This window comes from Crinia signifera, chromosome 11 (assembly GCF_055691185.1).
Source record: "Crinia signifera chromosome 11, ASM5569118v1, whole genome shotgun sequence".
Classification (NCBI taxonomy): Eukaryota; Metazoa; Chordata; class Amphibia; order Anura; family Myobatrachidae; genus Crinia; species Crinia signifera.
Genome location: NC_139227.1, coordinates 103,082,237 through 103,104,286, shown reverse-complemented (window position 1 = coordinate 103,104,286; position 22,050 = coordinate 103,082,237). Strand labels below are relative to the sequence as shown.

At 44.1% G+C, this 22,050-nt stretch overlaps 2 protein-coding genes across 5 annotated transcripts in view; one reads left to right on the top strand and one right to left on the bottom strand.

Moving 5' to 3' along the window:
* NAV2 (neuron navigator 2) overlaps positions 1-8,026 on the top strand; it is a 426,783-nt gene extending 418,757 nt beyond the window's left edge. For all 4 annotated transcript variants that reach the window (XM_083164058.1, XM_083164057.1, XM_083164056.1 and 1 more), the window contains 9 exons: positions 355-450; positions 559-727; positions 1,306-1,541; positions 1,671-1,825; positions 1,939-2,010; positions 3,230-3,426; positions 3,912-4,030; positions 4,124-4,327; positions 5,384-8,026. In XM_083164058.1, the coding sequence (XP_083020184.1) occupies positions 355-450; positions 559-727; positions 1,306-1,541; positions 1,671-1,825; positions 1,939-2,010; positions 3,230-3,426; positions 3,912-4,030; positions 4,124-4,327; positions 5,384-5,509 (1,374 nt within the window). In that variant the 3' untranslated portion in view covers positions 5,510-8,026. The remainder of the gene's footprint in view (positions 1-354; positions 451-558; positions 728-1,305; positions 1,542-1,670; positions 1,826-1,938; positions 2,011-3,229; positions 3,427-3,911; positions 4,031-4,123; positions 4,328-5,383) is intronic.
* A 7,965-nt stretch (positions 8,027-15,991) lies between these two features.
* DBX1 (developing brain homeobox 1) lies at positions 15,992-19,791 on the bottom strand. Its single transcript, XM_083165278.1, is given in 5 exon segments — positions 15,992-17,391; positions 17,585-17,691; positions 17,694-17,783; positions 18,929-19,027; positions 19,428-19,791. Coding segments are annotated over 5 exon segments (924 nt in total). The 5' UTR covers positions 19,747-19,791; the 3' UTR covers positions 15,992-17,082.
* Between the last annotated feature and the right edge of the window lie 2,259 nt (positions 19,792-22,050).

The window sequence follows — 22,050 nt, the reverse complement described above, 5'->3', positions numbered from 1 at the left end:
TAATGCTAGTGTAGCGTTCCATGAACAGCCCTGTATGATACTAAAGGTGCCCATACACGGTACAATTGTTGGGTGCGATGAGATGCGAACTCCCGTCAGACATCTCATCGCACAGCTCAAAAAGTATGTGCTGCACGTACTTATTGTACTAGATCTCATCTCATTGCATTGCAAAACCGGTGCTATGAGATGAGATGCGATATTGTATACAATAATTGTACCGTGTATGGGCACCTTAGGAGATGGGCGAATGCTCACTGTACTACAGAGTGGCATGAATGGGACAAAATCATTAACTGTGAACAAAGTATCTATAATTGTTTACAATGGCGTCATCATTTCCGTTTCTTGCAGGATTGCCGGCCACGTGCTTTCCTTATAGGCTGTATTGGTGTCGGTGGCAAGACCAGGTGGGATGTTCTAGATGGGGTGGTACGAAGGCTGTTCAAGGTAAGCATTGGTATTGCTGGGGTAATCTAGTATATATATATGTATATCTATATATATATGATGTGTCGCTGCAGTGGGGCCCAGCCAATGTAACGTTCTCTTCTGCAGGAGTACATCGTACACGTAGATTCAGTGACGCAGCTGGGATTGAATACGGACAGCGTTCTTGGTTACAGCATTGGAGAGATAAAGCGCACAACATCTGCCGGTACCCCAGAACTGCTCCCCTGCGGGTACCTGGTGGGGGAGAGCGACACCATTTCTGTCTCTCTGAAAGGTGCAGTCATTATCTGTTATAAGTGATTTCTACTTTTGGTTATTAGCAGATAGCCCACAATATGTTCTATCAGATGCATCTGTCATATAATAATAAATAATAATAATAATAATAAAAAAAATTCCAATGGTTTAAAGATCATCGATCGCCACAAAATTGGCGTTTTAGATCATGGATTGGATAGTGGGAATCATAAGTTTGTTTTTTCCTCCATGATTAGTTGAGATGAAACTGTGTGCCGCATGTCGGTGTGTTCCCCTGTGCCACTCACTGCTGCATTCCCCTGTGCTTCGTGCTGCTGCATTCCCCTGTGCTGCGTGCCGCTGCATTCCCCTGTGCTGCGCGCCGCTGCGTTCCGCACTGTCTGGCTATTCTGTATACAATTGTTGGCTATCCTCACCCTTGCCCAACACATGCCGGTGTTTCCCGGGAATTGGTGTTATATCAGTGTGTACGGACATGTCTCCTGTGACCAGCTTCCATTGATAATAACAATAATGAAAGAACCTGACACCTGTATTTTGGGCTTATGTTTGATCCGCTTGTAAATAAGCGCTAACAATATTCTCTGTTTCCAGGTCTGGTGGAGAACAGTCTGGACGGGCTGGTGTTTGAGACCCTGATACCGCGACCGATATTACAGCGATACGTCTCACTCTTAATGGAGCACAGAAGAATCATCTTGTCTGGTCCAAGCGGGACGGGAAAAACATACCTTGCAAATCGCCTCTCTGAGTACATTGTGCAGCGCGAGGGGCGGGACCTGGCAGATGGCGTTGTAGCGACTTTCAATGTGGATCATAAATCCAGCAAGGTATATATCAGTATACTATAATCCTACACAGATTACCTTCCTGTAACAATAGTCCGTGACCCGATAATTATCTGATATAAGTGGCGATCGGTGGTCAGCGTATAACGGTGGTGCTGCGCTGTCTTCCAGGAGCTGCGTCAGTATCTCTCCAACCTCGCCGATCAGTGCAACAGTGAGAACAATGCTGTGGATATGCCGCTGGTCATTATCCTGGATAATCTCCATCATGTCAGCTCCCTGGGCGAGATCTTCAATGGCCTCCTGAACTGCAAATACCACAAATGGTAACTTGTCTCATCAGCTTCTGCTCCTGGGCCTCACATGAACATTCTTATTGTGACCTCCATAAATGCCATATTGTTACACTTATTCTCATGTCATCTTGTTTTTATTGCAGCCCGTACATCATTGGCACCATGAATCAAGCCACGTCTTCTACGCCCAACCTACAGCTCCACCACAACTTCCGGTACGTCTCCGTTCTGAGGCTAGTGTTGTACCACGAGCATCCGCCCATCTCTTACTATCATACAGGGCCGTTCATGGAACGCTACGGTGTCGTTATATTAATACATACCGCACAATACAACCGGTTCAGTATGATTTACCTACAGTCAAAACCACCGACCGCCATTGGCCGTCAAAATAGCGACATGGTGAAAATGCCAACATTTAAAATATCGACAGGTCAAAAAGTGGATATACATTTTTTTTCTATTTTTTGGGGTTTATCTATGTTGACATCGGTCGACACGGACAGCGTATAAGTTTACCGCATTCCCTCGCATGCCTAGCTGCACTCGCCAGGCTTTGGTTACGGTGCCTCGCTGCGCTCCTCACCCTATTATATTCCCCCTCCACGTCCACTGGGACGGTAAAGTATGAACAAGTCAGATTCAAAGAAAAAATCATGAAAAACTCAAGTCGACTATTTGACCTGTTAACATTTTAAAGCTCAGTATATTGACCATGTTGGCATAATAAATGTCGATATTTTGACCTTATTGGATTTTGACTGTAGGTAAAATGACTGCATCCCAATACAACTGTACGTAATTGTACTGATTCCTTCTTAGCAGGGGGCAGATAATTGTTGACTAACATTTATTTATATGTAGTGCAAACATAATCTACAGCACTGTACAAAGATTTTCCCATTGATTTCAGTCCCTGCCTCAGTGGAGCTTACAATCTATACTCCCTACCACATAGACACACAGATTAGGGTTAGTGTTTTACTAATAGCCAATGTGTTTGGATTGTTGGAGGATACTGGAGTACCCAGAGGAAAGCCAGGCAAACACGGAGAGTACATACAAACTCCACACAAATGGGGCTTTGGTGGTTATCGAATCCAATACCTCGGAGGTCAGCGCGCTATGCCAACTGTGCTGCCAGGGGAAGATAACTAATAACACACATAAACAACTGCTAGTAAGGACCCTGGGGAACACTGATAATTGTGCCAGCATTAGAGGGGACAATTCATGTATCTGGGTTCTGTACAAGTATGATGCAATAGATGTACCACAGAATGATAAAGTTTTCCGTATCCCATTATATTATATTACGGCCTTACCCATCCCATTGCCAGATATGTGACTCCCGCTACAGCTGGTGAGTCGTACACATTGCTGGTGAGTCTGCTTGGCGTGAGTCGGTGACTCATCTTCTCTGGTTCCTCCTAGTTGGGTGCTGTGCGCCAACCACACCGAGCCAGTAAAGGGGTTCCTGGGGCGATATCTCCGGCGGAAATTAATTGAAACCGAAATGAGCAACAGAACAAGGAATGTGGAGCTGGGGAAAATCATAGACTGGATCCCAAAGGTTTGGCAACACCTGAACCGGTTCCTGGAGACTCACAGTTCCTCGGATGTGACCATCGGTGAGTGTGTTGCGGGGATTGTTGGAGAGGGGGCAGTTGGTAAAGATTTAGATTAAGTTTCGGCATCCGGTGTTGTGGAATTACAAGTCCCATAGGAAAGGATGTTACTATTATGTCTACCTTTTTATTTAGACTAGTTTAAGTTTGGCAGATGTAATTGTCTCTGTCGGCCAGCAGGTGGCGCTCTTCCTGTATTTATTGTTCATCCAATAATAGAGTTTATTTAGGCACAACATTTGCACTGTATCTCAGCAACCAATAAGCGACAAGCTTTCATCTGTCTAGTGCAAGGTCAAAGCTAAATAGAAGCTGCTGATTGGTTACTAAGTTTTTGTGCATAGTTTGTGATCCTGTGCAAATGGTCCCATCTGAAATGTATACATGTTACAGGCAGCAGGATTCATTTCCTGCAGCATGTATGACACACCAATGTTACATGTATGTGCTGGTTATACACGTCTCAGAAATGTTCTCTGTTGTTCCAGGGCCGCGTCTGTTCCTGTCCTGCCCAATGGACGTCGATGGTTCCAGGGTCTGGTTTACGGATCTGTGGAACTACTCGATCATCCCCTACCTGCTGGAAGCTGTTAGAGAGGGGCTACAGGTGAGAGAGGTCCCCTCAGCGGAGACGCAGACGTCGTATAATCCGTGTCGGCATTCTCAATGGTAACTGCATTTCTGGTCTCTTGTTCCCCAGCTGTACGGCAGAAGAGCGCCCTGGGAGGATCCCGCCAAATGGGTAATGGATTCGTACCCATGGACGGCTGTTCCCCTACAGCACGAGTGGCCATCTCTCCTGCAGCTGCGGCCTGAGGACGTGGGGTTCGATGGGTATTCTGTGCCCAGGGAGGGGACCTCCAGTAAGCAGGCTCCATCCGGAGACGGGGAGGCGGACCCCCTGGTAAGGATAACAGAACCTTGTGTTCATCTGTGGTTGAGTGCTTCAGTGGGGTTAAGGAAATGCTGGGACTCGTAGTTCCACCAATAGCTGGAGCGCCACAGTTTTGCAAACATGTTCTAGAATGTCACAGGCATCATTTCCATGCGGTTCTAGTGCTCCTCAGTAGTAGTGAAGTGTATTAATTGTTCAGACCTTGGAGTATTAACGTCATTCCTTTATTATCCTTTATTCCTATCCTCCGGTTGATAACAAGTGGAATTTCAATTAATTTTTCTGTAATATTCTCTGGTACAAAAAAAAAATTAAATATTTAAAATGTATTTCTAATGGAAAGTTTTTCCAGGTCACCCAGCAGGTGCACAGGTGCATTCATTACTGACTGACACATTTTAAAAGTTCACAGGTGGAGCTAATTACTCACTTTATTCTGTGAGGAGATCTGGAAGACATGCACTGTGTGGGGTCCTGAGGACCGACTTTGAGAACCTGTGTTATAACCTGTATACTTGTGAGCTGAGCTTATCTGCCAGTAGATTTGTAACCAATCAGTGCTCTCATCTGACCAGTGCATGTTAGATGGGTAAATATACAAGTATATAACTGATGCTGGCATGATTAGCGGACGATAGGCCTTCAGACCATGTCAGGTACATTCTGTATTATTTGGCCCACGTCTCTATATCCTGTCCCATCACTTCTAATAATGACCCGTAGCTAGTGAGGGGGGGGGGGGGGGGATACTAATATTGCCAGACCCTGGCGAAGGACTTCCCAATTACATCATTGTGATGTCATAGCATTTCCACATCAGGAACATTAGTTGCGGTGTTTTAGTGATCGGGTGCCTGGCAACCAAATAAAATGATTCCAGATCCGGTGACTGTCACAGTATATTAACCAATATGAATATGAAACACTATATATACAGCTTACATTGTAATACACTGACTATAGGTTTTAGTGTTATAATGATCAGAGGGGTCTCCCGTTGTCCCGCTGTTCTGCCCTGATTCCGCTATCTGTCACCTGCAGCTCATTCTTCTGTTGTCCTTGCAGATGAACATGCTGATGAGGCTGCAGGAGGCCGCTAATTACTCCAGCCCGCAGAGCTACGACAGCGATTCCAACAGCACCAGCCATCACGATGACATCCTGGATTCATCCCTGGAGTCTGCGCTGTGATGACGCACTGAGAGTCGACGCTCGCTTTCAGCTCCCGCGCTGGGGCAGAACAAAGACACTTTAGACTTGATGACGGGTCTGGGCGCTGGCCGCTCAGCCAGTTACCCCGCTTTAGCTGACAGTGTGTGAGAGTAACGGCTGCACTACTTACATGCAACAGGCTCCGGCGGCTGAAACACTGAAAATGTTTGGGTTCTATGTTCCCTGGAAGCTGGAGGAGACTGAGCAGGGCTCCGCGCTACCCTGGGGGAGGGCAGAGAGTACACTGCCTATGCTGCTCTAACCAAACACACACAGGGCTGCCGGGTACGCCGGCTACACTCTGTAACCTCAACGCAGGTAGTCGCCGACTACGCTGCTCGCCTTGCTTTTGGTGTTTATAACTGGTGCTGGTGGGGAACGTCATAGAGCTATGCAGAACCGTAATCCATCCTGCCCCTATACCTTGGGCTTCAATGAGCTTATCGCCGGCCATACGGCGTAGCTCAAGACCTGTAGATATTATACATCATGACCATTGATTGGTTCTAAGAAACTCATGAGACACACTGAGATGTTCATAAACCAAAAACTGATCCCACCACCCCTTTCTGGCATTACGTGGTCATGTCTTCAGGGGTGTCCTCCTCCTTGGCATTGTTGTGATTGGGTTATCAGCTGTCTGTAAGGTCCAGCAGCTCCTCGCCACCGGCTAACGTACGTTGTTAGAGGAGAAGGAGGTTGGTATTCCTGCTCGGATTCCCCCGGTGTCTGTCCTCTCAGGACTCATGGTCAACGGCAGAGAGCGGACTTATCACTCATGTTGGGGAACAGAAACACCTCATCTATATTGCACTGTCCAAGGTATTAGCTATGTATACTATAGATCCTGTATATAATACATTGGCTACCTGCAGTTGTACCTCAGGTAACACTTGAGCACCAACATGACGTGGCCAAGGATTCATCATTTATGTTTTTGGTGCTAACCATTCAATGCCTTACTACAGAGACAGGCGACCTGTCAATCCATCCCCGATCTATGTTTAATCTGCTAGTGCCAGGTCTTGCTGGGACTTGTAGTTTAGCCACATCTGGGAAATTAGCCGTTGCCTAAGCCTGCCTTTGCTATGTTCCGTCTGGTTGTAACATTAGACGCGTTTTGCATTTGCTCCGCACAGGGCTTACACCATCCCATCAGGTTCTGTTACCTCTAGTGTGAGTGCCCTTTTGTTGTGTTATTTTTTTTTTTCATCTGCCATTGTCCTGAGTCCAGCATTGGGAATGTAGACACCGGGACACGTTAAGCGGTGACTGCTGGTACACTTGTTCAATACCTCACGCATTTCGGACCATGTAAGAATTCCTTGGCAGAAACACAATCTTACAATGACATTGCACTGAAATATAGCTAGCTGAGTTTATAGAATAGGGTTAACCACACCCTTAGTTACTTGTTATCGACCCCGTGGGGCCAGATGGGACAAACGTCTCCATTTGCTGAAATGAACAATGGATTTTATTTGCAAACATAAAAGCACCCAATTGGCATGCCTGGCTGTCCAGCAAAACGCGGTGTCCACCGTAGAGATCCGGACAGTTCCCTGATTCCCGCCCCCAGCACTGATCTCCGTAACTGTGAATATGGCTGGATGTGTCATATCGCTGACAGTTTTCACACAAAAAAAAGGATCTATATTTATAGTTTTGGGATTCTGTATATAAGTCACATTTCTTTGTCTAATATTGATTGAGTGCTATTGTCTGAAACGCGTTGTGCTATATAACACTGTATTGTCTCTGATGATGTCAGGAAGCCGGTCTGCCTGTAATGAATGGGAAGCCATTTTTGTTTTTGTTTTTCTTTCTTTTGCAAAGTAGCTTATTTATAACGCGTTTCGCCATCCACGCCAGCTCAGTGAGTATATGCACCACCGAGTGTATAGAGACTGTTAGAGTACTCCAGGCTGGCCAATACATAGAATCACTGAACTTGAATTTCCTCTGTTCTACGAGATAAGACTTCCGAAAGCCTCCTTACCACCAACCTCTACTGACCATATCTCTCCTCGTACCGGATTCTATGCAACGTTATTATTAAAGCCGGCTAACGCGTTAATAATAAAATAATGACTTCAGCTCCCATTCTGTAAATTTTAAATATATGACGTGAATGCAAACGGTATTACACCTGTTAATACTTTTGTTGTGGATCGTACAGAAATGTTTCTGCTGTTTGTGACGAGATGTAAATTTTCACCTTGTAACATAGAAATTGTAAATACTTGACGAAACTGCTGCATTTTGATGAGATTTTTTAGACCTTTTAAAGACAAACAACAAAGAATTAGGAACTGAGTATTTTGTGTACGGTGTTCGCCTCAGTTATTTTTGGTTTCTTTTTATTTTGTTTGTTGTTATATGAATTTTCTCATGGTCGGATCAGATCATGTTGTGTCATGGCGAACAAAACTTGATGATTGTACCAGTCTTAAATTATTACTGATGAAATAAAATCCAATGCTTATTTATCTAGTCTGGGGTTCTTCACTCTCTCTTTTCAGGGGATCGCTAAGTAAGAATCAATAATTAACTAACGACTTCTGCGTTGTGTAACAGCAAATATGTAGAAGTAATCCGATTTGGATAGAATTGTAATACCACGGTATGCCACTAGGGGGTGCATCTGCTGCATTTGGGCAGCTAGAGCCTGCATGATACACACCAGCCAGTTATGGTATAAATCATAGACTGACTCATGATAGACATTCACAAGGTCGACAGGGTCAAAAGATCGACCTGGAAAAAGGTTGATATGAGTTTTAAATGTTTTCAGGGTGTCTGTCGACATGGACACTGTCTAAGTGTACCGCGTCCCCTCGCATGGCTTGCTGCGCTAGGGACACTATTTTATCCTCCCTCTATGGGTGTCGTGGACACCCATAGAGGGAGAAATTGTCGGGATTCCGGCGTCGGTATTTCGACCACCGGGATTCCGACCACCGGGATTTTAACTCCATCCGGTCCGGATACGCACCAGCCAAGGGTGTAGTCAGCCAGATAGCATCTGCCACACATGTTGCACCTTTGCCCTGCGACTGTCATCATCCTGCACATACAGTTCTGCATTTGGGATGCAGTTGAAATCCCGGCGGTCGGAATCCTAGCGTTTAAAATCCCGACACCGGAATCCCGACCGCTGAAATCCCAACACTTTCTCCCTCCGTGGGTGTCCACGACACCCATAGATGGAGAATAAATGAGTGTGCCGAGCGTAGCAAGGCACCGGGCCCGCTGCATGGCGAGCGCAGCGTGCCAGCAAGGGGGGCGATCCACGTTCCCCCCTTGTCGGGATTTCGTTGTCAGGATTTTGAACGCCGGGATTCCGACCTCTGGGATTTCATACCAGTCCCCTGCATTTAGACGTAGGATTAGGCTATGTGAGGGGAGGTTACGAGATAGGCACTTTAATTATGACGACATGGTGGATGTAGATATTTGAATGTCAGCATTATGACTGCTGTTATTAAGGAGTTTAATGAGCTTAGTGACCACCTAGGGGGCTGGAACTGATACGCAGATGGTAAGAGCCAGCAGGGAGCTCCTGGAACTTGGGAAATCTTTTTAAACATTTTGCTATGGGGCCCCCAAAGTTCTGGTTGCACACAAGGTTCAATATTCCAGCCAACTATTTACTCCACGCAATTCATGTCAGCCCCCACTCCGGGCACCGGGTTACTTTCTGGGCGGTGGCTCGTTTATGGTGCAATCAGAAACTACTGTTGTGTTTACCTCTGAGCTGCAACTGGATGATCATGAAAACATGCTCCATCAGGGCTCCCACTACTGTGCTATGGAAAACATGCACCGTTAGGCTGGGTACAGACTGGCAGATATATCTGCAGATTAATTGATCCACTTCTGTATTAGCCTAGGAGGGCTGGAACCCCTAATCAGGCCCTGGCTACAGAGATAATCTAGAAAACATGCTCTGTTCGTCTTCCACCACTGTTCAGCTTTAAAATGACTGTTACACACACCTGAGCTGCAGCTAGATAATCTGGAAAACATGCTGTGTAAAAGGCCCACACACACACAGGGCAGCGGGAGCCCAGTGCTGAGCGCTCTGGCTGTACCAGTGTTCTCTGGCGATCGGACTAGATTGCAGTACATCCTATGGTTACATCTCTGTATACGAGCGATGACGAGCATCTCTTCTGTACGACTCACCTGCTGTGACATTGGCAGATTTTCCTATGGCTTCTGCATGTAAATTGCAGGGTAAATACTGTCTGCATTAGCATGAAGCCCACAGATGTTCGACAGCCTTAATGTAGATCTGAGCTACGACACGCCCCTCCCTAATATTAATCTCTGCAAATGTTACATCTGCCCCACCAGCAGCAGAACATCTGTAAAGTCTCATATTCTATGTTACAGAAATTTATATTCAAAGTACAGATTTAACTTGTCCTGTTATGGATTCTGGCCACCAGGTGGCAGCATTGTCCAGTATAGCCATGCCACACTGTCCCCAACCATTCATAACCCCCATCGCTGGGTCAATGCAACAATCGATGCCGACTCTAGATTGGAAGAAGAATCCTGTCAGGAATATTATTAATATGATTGTTATTATTACCAGCCATATTCTAGCACACTGTCATTTTCTCTGACTTCATCACAGCTAACAGTAGGGCAGCCCTCACTTACACAAGTGTATGGGAACAGGCTCAGCTCGATATCCGGATGTCCGACAGACAATGTCTAGGTCGACAGTCCATAGATTGACATACATTCGGTCAACACTGGCAAAAGATCAACATGAGTTTTTAAATGTTTCTATTTATACTCTACCATCCACATGGGCTCCAGTTGGTAATGGTATTATTAGTATATATTTGTTATAAGGCGCCACAAGCGGTTTCCAGCGCTGTAAAACCTGCCCCGAGGCACAGCGAGCCGTGCAAGGGTACAAGGTGCGCTAATTGGGGATCCACGTGCTCAGGTATTGACATTGACACCCAAAGAAATGAATCATGTATGTTTTTATTATTATTTATTTATATGGAGCCACAAGGGTTCCGCAGCAGGGATACAGTCACATTGTCTACAGCATTTAGGTCTACACCACTAGGTCGACCTGCATTTAAATAGACATGCATTTAGGTCGACATGACTTAGGTCGACAGGGTCATTAGGTCGACTTTTATAAGGTCGACAGGGTCATTAGGTCGACATGGGGGAGGTCGACAGGCAAAAGGTCGATATGGGGTCATTTGACTGTTTTATGAGTCGACATGTGCCGACAGGCGGTATTTCAAGTCCTACCATCCACTAGGGCGTGGTGGGAGAATAAAATAGTGTGCCGAGCACAGCGAGCCATGCGAGGGGACACGGTACAGCACAAAAAAAGTATGTAAGCGTATATCGTTCCTGTTATTCCCACAGCACCGCACTTAACGCGTTTCAGATTGTATCCTTCATAAGAAGTTCTGATGAAGGATACAATCTGAAACGCGTTAAGTGTGGTTCTAGCTGAATGGACTTGCCCCCAGCGATACAGCCTGCCTACCAAGTATCTAGGAGCTGATTGGTCCGGATCCGGTTGCTACTTAGGACGCTTGTAAACCATCTATTATTCATATCTTTCACACCCGGTGTGATTGGTCTGTGGGAACAACAGGAGCGCTATACACTTTCGGGGTGTACACACGGGGAGATTTTGACTAATGGACAATTTTGACTAAGCAATTTTGGGAGAGATTTTGGCTAGATGCACTGGATATTTTGACTAAAGGTGCGTACACACGGGGGAGATATATTGCTAGCAATATATTGCTTGCAATATATTGCTGAGCAATATATTGCTCAGTGTCTCTTTTTCAACAAGCGACCAGAGATGGTCGCTGTTGAAAACGAACCTCTGCTGGGGGTGCCGCAGAGGTAATTAGCTGGTCGCAGGAGCAAGCTCCTGCGACCAGCGATTACAATGGGGCAGAAAACGGGAGCGCGCACCCGGAGATTTATCGCCGGGGCACACTCCCAATCACTGGCAATATGGTCGCCTGCGACCATATTCCCAGCGATTATAGCACCTATCTCCCCCGTGTGTACACAGCATAAGCGATTTTGTCTAAGCAATGATAGTCTATGATCTAGTCAAAATTGCCTTGCCTGCACTGTCAGTCTATACTAAGCAATTTCTGCTAGACAATATTGACTACGCAGGAGATAAATAGGGAGATTTTGGCTAACCTCCTAGGAGATTTTGAATATCTAATCTCCTGTTAAAAGTTCTCCGTGTGTACAACCCGGGCCATAACACACTTTTTTGTGCTGTTAACTTTATGTCTGAGTGGTTTGGGATGACATCAATATAAGAACACCTGTTCTATTTGTCTATATTCTAAGAGTGGAAAAAGAACATGAGGAGAAAGGACCCAGTCGGCTACTATATATAATATTTCTATATCATATTTGTCTTTTTACCATATTGTGCAACGTCTGCTCATTATGGGGGAAATTTACTAAGATGGGATTTCTATTTCACATGGCGTGCAGGGGGTGTTCTGGGGGTGACTCAGTGGCGTAACTATAGCTCCGCAGCCCCCGCGGTGGCGGGGAGGCACAGAGAAAGTGTGGGGGTCTGAGGGGCTATAGTTACCAGCTGCTGTCTGCCGTTACCTGGCCTGCCGCATCTGCGGTCACGATCCCATCTTTCCCGGTGCTGGCTCCTGCTACTATAATGAAAAGTGACACTTAGAAAACAGCTTCCCCCCATACTGCAGACAGTTTTTGAGGATGCTAGAGGAGGCGGCCAGGTACGGGCATAATGCGGGAGGGGGGGGCACTGAAAAATTTGCGGCGGGGGGGCCACACATTAAGCAGTTACGCCACTGGGTTGACTGCACTGTAGACTCAGCTGAAGTGGCTTGGCAGCAGGGTGTTTGAGGTATACTACAAGGTACCTCTTGGGATAAAAGTGATAGAAATGGTACACCCTAGCCTAGAGGGTCACCCTGCACTCGATTTCACTTAACAGTATTCTTGTGTGTGCTATAAATCTTAGCAATAATGCATATAGTATATATATATATATCACATACACTTTGATTATTGAATAAATCAAAAGGTTTATTGAAGCTTCGGGGATTTTTTTGTAAAACATGATCTGAGAATTTCATCAATGCATGCAATAAGTAATAACAAATGAATAAAAATAAGTATACATATAAATAATTGTTAATAAAATTTGAAACTAAAAAGTTGAATATAATTGATTATATACAAATTTTACTGACATAAAAGTTTCTTGTTCTTCTGCCTAGTAACGGTACACATACCACAATGGGGAAGGTTGGGGATAAGGGTGGCAAACAAGACTGACAGAGACTAACACTGTCCTTCTGGTACCGGTGGATAAGTATCAATGTACTTGCGCCAAAATATGGTGGCAGCTGTGGTGGGTGGTTCAGAATATCCCAATGTGGATAAAGTCTTTTTACCTTTTGAGGCTGGGGTGAGTGTCTGCCGGCAGACCCTCGCTGGTGCTGTCGCTGTTCTTATTTGTATTCATTTGTTATTACTTATTGCATGCATTGATACAATTCTCAGATCATGTTTTACAAAAAAATCCCCGAAGCTTCAATAAACCTTTTGATTTATTCAATAATCAAAGTGTATGTGATATATATATATACTATATGCATTATTGCTAAGATTTATAGCACACGCACACACGAATACTGTTAAGTGAAATTGAGTGCAGGGTGACACCCTAGGGTATACCATTTCTATTTCACATGGGATGTTGCTATGGGCAACCAATCAGATACTATCTATTCTCTTCTAGAAGGTGCTAAATAAATAAGTAGATTCTGATTGGTTTCCCATAGCAACACCCATTAGTAAATATGTGATTTTACACATTTTTCTGCTATTGTCGTTATTACAGGATTATGTTGTATTACTAATGTGATGATAAATATGAGGTAGAATTATTTTATCACCATTTCGGTCAGTCCTGCACTTTAAAATGACATTTAGCTGATCACAGATCCTTTAATTTTATTTGTGTTATTTTTGCTGAAGATTTCCTGGTACCTGGAGCCCCTGACATGGGTTTTGCATCATTGTAATGGCTTTACATCTGACTGGAAAACCCTGACCTTTGCCTACATATAATGCGTTTTTCATTTTGCAGAAATGTTATAAGATGTCAGTAAAAAATTGTGAAAAATAAATAAAATTAAAATAATAAAAATGTAATTAAAAAAGTGATGCGCTGGATCTCGTAACCTCTATTACGGGGACTCATGTAATGATGTAGAATCCGGGGCGCCCTGTAACGAGGTAACTAAATGAGGGAATTAATGATGGTCATTTTCTCAATGTGTTTTTTAGGTTATTGTTGCAGTTTGTACAAGAGATGAGGAAGGGACAGTGCCTGGGAGTCAGACTCCTCAGCTTCTATGGGCAGAATACAGCACAGGAGGACCCGGGAATCCCCCCCCCCCCCCCCCCCCATATTATCCCCCCCGAAGACTTTGTCCTAATGGGCTTTAGGCCCCCTGGTGGGATCCATGAATGTGACATCAGTTACCAGTCAGATTGACCACTGGTTTCCCTTTCAGCAACGTCGCTGATTGATATTCCTCAGGGATGAACAGTCCTTTGTACTGCGGCCCTGTGTGCAGACTTCCTGCCCCATTGCTCTCATCCATTAGCAAACGCGCTGTGTCTGTGGGCTGCACAGGAGATGTTGGTGCAAATACAGAACAATAATCATTAACAGCTAGTGGCTGTAATAACAGAAAGACCGACACCAAACATAAGCGCCAACACCTCAGCATGCTCCGGGACTTATGTATGATTATGGCCAACGTAAGGAGACCTCAGTGACCAAATGTCGGAGGATTGATGGGTCGCAGCATAAATATACTAATCCTAGGAGAAAGCACCATGCTAGGGTATAGAGTATTGCATGCTATGGGCCCCACACTAGGGTATAGAGTATTGCATGCTATGGGCCCCACACTAGGGTATAGAATATTGCATGCTATGGGCCCCACACTAGGGTATAAAGTATTGCATGCTATGGGCCCCACACTAGGGTATAGAGTATTGCATGCTATGGGCCCCACACTAGGGTATAGAGTATTGCATGCTATTGTCCCCACACTAGGGTATAGAGTATTGCATGCTATGGGCCCCACACTAGGGTATAGAGTATTGCATGCTATGGGCCCCACACTAGGGTATAAAATATTGCATGCTATGGGCCCCACACTAGGATATAGAGTATTGCATGCTATGGGCCCCACACTAGGGTATAGAGTATTGCATGCTATGGGCCCCACACTAGGGTATAAAATATTGCATGCTATGGGCCCCACACTAGGATATAGAGTATTGCATGCTATGGGCCCCACACTAGGATATAGAGTATTGCATGCTATGGGCCCCACACTAAGGTATAGGGTATTGCATGCTATGGGCCTCACACTAGGGTATTGGGTATTGCATGCTATGGGCCTCAAACTAGAGTATAGGGTATTGCTTGCTATGGGCCTCAAACTAGAGTATAGGGTATTGCATGCTATTGTCCCCACACTAGGGTATAGAGTACTGCATGCTATGGGCCCCACACTAGGGTATATGGTATTGCATGCTATGGACCCCACACTAGGGTATATGGTATTGCATGCTATGGACCCCACACTAGGGTATATGGTATTGCATGCTATGGACCCCACACTAGGGTATAGGGTATTGCATGCTATGGGTCCCACACTAGGGTATAGAGTATTGCATGCTATGGACCCCACACTAGGGTATATGGTATTGCATGCTATGGACCCCACACTAGGGTATATGGTATTGCATGCTATGGACCCCACACTAGGGTATAGGGTATTGCATGCTATGGGTCCCACACTAGGGTATAGAGTACTGGATGCTATGGGCCCCACACTAGGGTACATAGACTATTGCATGCTATGGGCCCCACACTAGGGTATATTGAATATTGCATGCTATGGGCCCCACACTAGGGTATAGAGTACTGAATGCTATGGGCCCCACACTAGGGTATACAGAATATTGCATGCTATGGGCCCCACACTAGGGTATAGAGTAGTGGATGCTATGGGCCCCACACTAGGGTATATAGACTATTGCATGCTATGGGCCCCACTAGGGTATAGAGTATTGCATGCTATGGGCCCCACACTAGGGTATAGAGTATTGCATGCTGTGGGCCCCACACTAAGGTATAGAGTACTGGATGCTATGGGCCCCACACTAGGGTATAGAGTATTGCATGCTATTGTCCCCACTAGGGAATAGAGTATTGCATGTTAGGAACCCATCGATGTGGTTTTATATGGTAAATGGAGGAACCCCTAAGTGTAGCGTTATATGGTAATTAATTCTAGCAATAATAATAAATTCCTGAAGACCACAAAAATAAATGTAAAAATGTAAATAGCTAGTATTTATTTGGCAGTTGTATTGATTATTATATACATATAGACATCTGTACATCTGTAGAATACAAAATAAAAGGTTCTTTATAACTTATGCGTAAAAATCTAAATCTTTTACTTTAAAACCCTTTTAAAAAAGTGAATCGTATCCCAATTACAATATACATTAACATTGGCATAAAATACCGATACAGATTGTGTACAGTATAGCGTACATTTATATACAGCTGTGAATACACAGCAAAGTCACCATCAAAGAGAATGTCCCCACAGTGTGCCCCCATCCCAGACACAGATACATATACAGTGCTAACATATAAGCATACACAACAATAGGATAAAAACACAAACATATGATACACACAGACACAGTGACCTAACTCCCAAAGACATTGGAGGCAATGGCGGCTGGACTCCAGCTGTCAGAGGGGCACCAAGAAAGAAAGAGCGGAGTGGCTGCTGAACTAGGACAGACCTCTTTCCACTCCTCACTCATTTTTTCGACTACAGCCTGTAACACGCAAGGCAGTATCTGATTGGCTGGTACTTTATCTCTCACAATTGTACCTCTCTTTCTGGGAATTATTATAATTTGCTGCCAGCCCTTGAAAAGAAAGGTTCCTTATTGCCACCTTTAGCTGCCGTAAGGAATCTTTATTCTCCCAGATGTATCATTGGTGAGTCTGTGGGATGCCAGCACAAGTGCAAGCTGTAGCTATTGGTGGGCACCACTTTCTATTACACCTCCGGGCACCTGGTATGAACTTACGCTTGCGCAGCCATATAACATACGCACCATTAGGATACACATATACAATATGATAAACATGGACATAAGAGATTCACATTCCCTGAAGTAGACAAGAGAGATAAGCAACGTGTGGTCATCCAGCTGTTGTAGAACTACAAGTATCAGCATGCCTTGTTAACCTCTGCAAGGACATTCTAGTCCCACAGCTGCGACACTGACACATCACCTACATGTTTCCAATAGAGCTTCTGAAGACAGAAAGGGGCACGGGCACATTGTCAGACACCTCTCCAATTCCTCAATTATATTACTATGATACATGAGTGCAGAGTCCTTTGTGAGCACCACGGGGACTAAGATACTGTGATCTCATCTTCCTGATCCCCCTCATCTGAGTCCGAGAGGTCTGACTGCTTACTGTGGCTGCTGGAGGTGTACGGGGAAGGGGGTAACTGTGTGTCCACCACTAGGTGGAGCTCTGCTCGGTGATAAGACAGGGCATCTTCTTCTCCTTCCAGAGTCTTCTTTCCCACATCACTGAGGTCGGGGTTGGGGTTAAACTTGGTGGGCAAGGTCTGTTCCCGGCACCCCCCGGAAGACAGCAGCTCCCGCTCTTTGGAGTTCCTCCACTTCATCCTCCGGTTTTGGAACCAGATTTTCACCTAATAATAAAATAGTAAAAATAATAATAAGTAACGAAAACAAAACACAATATAAAAGAAAAGGAGTACTACTGTATGGTTCCTGCAGGTAGTGATACCTTCTAGTGGACACATTACACTAAATGCTTCTATTGCTCTGCCCAGTCTGCCCCAGATTGCCCTTAATCAAGTAGGGGGTTTTATGGGTCCTCACCTGAGAGTCCTTAAGCCCCAGTTTCCCGGCCAGTTTCTTCCTGTCGGGTTTGCTGATATATTTCTGTTTTTGGAACATTTTCTCCAGAGCTTTGCGCTGCACGTCAGAAACACGGCTCTGCGCAGCATCCCTCTGCGGGGCTTGCCACGGGCAGCCAGGGGCCATGAGAAGGTGCCAGGCATGGGCACAACTGAGGAAGCTGGCGACAGAAACAGAACAGAGTGCAATATTTAGTATAAATAAAAACGGTAATATATATTATTATTATTATTTTATAATAATACACACACATATATACATTTAGGTAAAAATAGACATTACACACAACTCCATACTATATGCATCTCCTTAACCCTTTGAGTGAATTTGTCAAAATAGGTGTGAAATTTGCCATGTTTATTCTTCATAATGACCTGTAATATTACCTTTTATAGGGAATATAATCATTATATACACAATTTTTATTTGAATTTATATAACAAATGTGAGCGACGCTGGTGTTTTTAGCCGTTAATTTGAACTTCTCTCACAGACGGTTCATATAGTAACTAATAGTGAAATGCATTAGTTAAAGTTGTGGGGGGAGGGGGGGGGGGTTTAATCCCCATTAACCCCCTCCCCACCGGGCCCCTGTCTTGGTGGTAAACATTAAGTTGTCTTACATCTTCCTACGGGGAGTGCGGAGGAGAGTTGGGCTAATTAGCACCCTGACTGGCTCACAATGGCATTTGCATGGTAAAGAGCGAGAGATTCTTTTTTGGGAGAACTATAGAGGACAGAGGTTCTAATGAAGCGTGCATGGTAATTGTGTTGTAATGAAGTGACAGTAAAAGGCTGGGGACATGCGGATAAAGCCATATATCCATGCCACAATGAGGGGAGAAAAGAGGGGGGGGGGCACATTCTCATACTAAACTTTGGAATACAGATGACGGAGACTCCACCAGGCTCTGGGCTTTGGTAATGACATTCCGGGGGGGTTTGGGGTGATCTCCCTGTAATTGGGTGTCGGTGATCCAGGCTGAGCTGCGACAGGGACCCTGCAAGCCCCGCACAGGGGGACACTGTGGGTGACCCATAAGTGTCTGTGTGGGTGGCCGGGCGGAGTGACCAATTGGTCACAGTGCTTAGAGCATTGTTCTGGCTCAGTGGCTAAGTGCACTGACTGTGTGGGAAAAGCCAAGGGGGGGACAATTGCGGCTAATTTGTGGATCACGGAATTGCTGAGAGGTGTCAGCAGTCACTGCTGGGGCTAATAGGGCATCAGATTGGGGGGGGGGGGGGGGACTGACACCCAGTCCCCCTGGGTGGGGGCAGAAGACAGTCAGAACCAGGAGCACTTACCTGGAAAATAGGAGGACCTGAGGAATGGCTGGAAGGAGCTTTCAAAGTAGGGCAAGGAGAACGTCTTCAGAGGAGCGGCAGGCGGCCGAGCCAAGGAATCTGCAAGAGGGAACATAGAGGGTTACACACCAATTTCACACACTAAACAGCATCATATATATATATATATATATATATATATATATATATATATATATATATACACATACACATAAACACATACGTGCTCAAAAATATATTTATGTGCCAAACAACTTCACATTGGATTTAATTATTTGATCTTTATTGGAGCCGGCTACATTTCTTGGGGTACTCAGGGGGTTTACAGGAACATTTCAGCACTGAAGAAGTATCTTATCCGGGAGGGATAACGAGACGGGACATATATATCCTTGTACATCATTAAAGCTGCATCCTGCTCTGGTTACAATACAGATTTCTGTGCACCATCACTCCTCGCACCGCTAACAGAGGCTGCGGGTAACCCGGGATCACTCACCTGTTCTGGGTGTAGATGATGAAAGGATGGCGTTCACACCAAACTTGAGGAAAGTTGAGCTGTTGCTTCCTGGGCCCCTCCTGGAACTGAGCAGCTCTGAGGGGTCTCCCAGGCTGGGGGGGCTCTCTGATGTCGTCGGAGAGATACTTGGTGGGGGCACAGCCCGGTGCAAGTATCCATCAGGCCGGCTGATCCTTATCAGATCTTCCACCAGGAAGCTGGAGTGGGTGGACAGGGCAGAGTGCAGGGACAGGGTGGGCGTTGGGCGCAGAAGATTGGGGTAGATGGCCGAGGGGGCTAGCAGGCTGGGGAACATCATCTTCCAGGCAGTCTCCTCCTGAGGAACCTTCTCAGTGGGCTCAGGACTGACAGAGTTGTGTGCCTCTCCTGCTGGTTGCTGGGTTTTATACTGGTCAGCTGCCTAAAGCCCTTTGAGATGTGACAGCTGGAACAATGGGCCCTCTGCAGAATTCCCCACATCAGCCTCATTCATGGAAGGTGCTGCCCCCTCTGATTGGTGCAGAGGTGCAATTTATGATTGGATTAGCCCCCATAAGTAAGCAATACACTAGCCGCTGCCACAAAGGGTCTTGTAGTCATCAGTTCTGCCTTTCTGTCGGAGATCTCAGCGGGGCTTCTGTTCAGCACTAACACGTACAGACTCATTAAATGCCTATTTAAGAAACTTTCCAATGACATCTTTTGCCTCATAGAGAAGGAATTATTTAAATAAAGCACTAAATTTATTTGCTGCCCCCTGCTGTGGCCAGAAAATAAATTAGAATTCATACAAGTCCCCAAAGCAGGAGGAGACCCCTTATCACACAGACACACACGTCTCTGGCTGCCAGGGAACCTGCTCCAAGCATTCGCAAACCAAACATATACACTTTATACATATCGCACCCAAACATATACACTTTATACATATCGCACCCAAACATATACACTTTATACATATTTCACCCAAACATATACACTTTATATATATATTGCACCCAAACATATACACTTTGTACATCTCGCACCCAAACATATACACTTTATACATATTTTACTCAAACATATACACTTTATATATATCGCACCCAAACATATACACTTTATATATATCGCACCCAAACATATACACTTTATACATATCGCACCCAAACATATACACTTTATACATATTTCACCCAAACATATACACTTTATCATATTCACCCAAACATATACACTTTATACATATTTCACCCAAACATATACACTTTATACATAGCGCACCCAAACATATACACTTTATACATATTTCACCCAAACATATACACTTTATACATAGCGCACCCAAACATATACACGTTATACATATTTCACCCAAACATATACACTTTATACATATCGCACCCAAACATATACACTTTATACATATCGCACCCAAACATACACTTTATACATATCGCACCCAAACATATACACTTTATACATATTTCACCCAAACATATACACTTTATATATATATATTGCACCCAAACATATACACTTTATACATCCGCACCCAAACATATACACTTTATACATATTTTACTCAAACATATACACTTTATATATATCGCACCCAAACATATACACTTTATACATATCGCACCCAAACATATACACTTTATACATATTTCACCCAAACATATACACTTTATACATATTCCACCCAAACATATACACTTTATACATATTTCACCCAAACATATACACTTTATACATAGCGCACCCAAACATATACACTTTATACATATTTCACCCAAACATATACACTTTATACATAGCGCACCCAAACATATACACGTTATACATATTTCACCCAAACATATACACTTTATACATATCGCACCCAAACATATACACTTTATACATATCGCACCCAACATATACACTTTATACATATCGCACCCAAACATATACACTTTATACATATTTCACCCAAACATATACACTTTATATATATATATTGCACCAAACATATACACTTTATACATCTCGCACACCCAAACATATACACTTTATACATATTTTACTCAAACATATACACTTTATATATATCGCACCCAAACATATACACTTTATACATATCGCACCCAAACATATACACTTTATACATATTTCACCCAAACATATACACTTTATACATATTTCACCCAAACATATACACTTTATACATATTTCACCCAAACATATACACTTTATACATATTGCACCCAAACATATACACTTTATACATATCGCCCCCAAACATATACACTTTATACATATCGCACCCAAACATATACACTTTATACATATTTCACCCAAACATATACACTTTATATATATATATTGCACCCAAACATATACACTTTATACATCTCGCACCCAAACATATACACTTTATACATTATTTTACTCAAACATATACACTTTATATATATATCGCACCTAAACATATACACTTTATACATATCGCACCCAAACATATACACTTTATACATATTTCACCCAAACATATACACTTTATATATATATATATTGCACCCAAAATATACACTTTATACATCTCGCACCCAAACATATACACTTTATACATATTTTACTCAAACATATACACTTTATA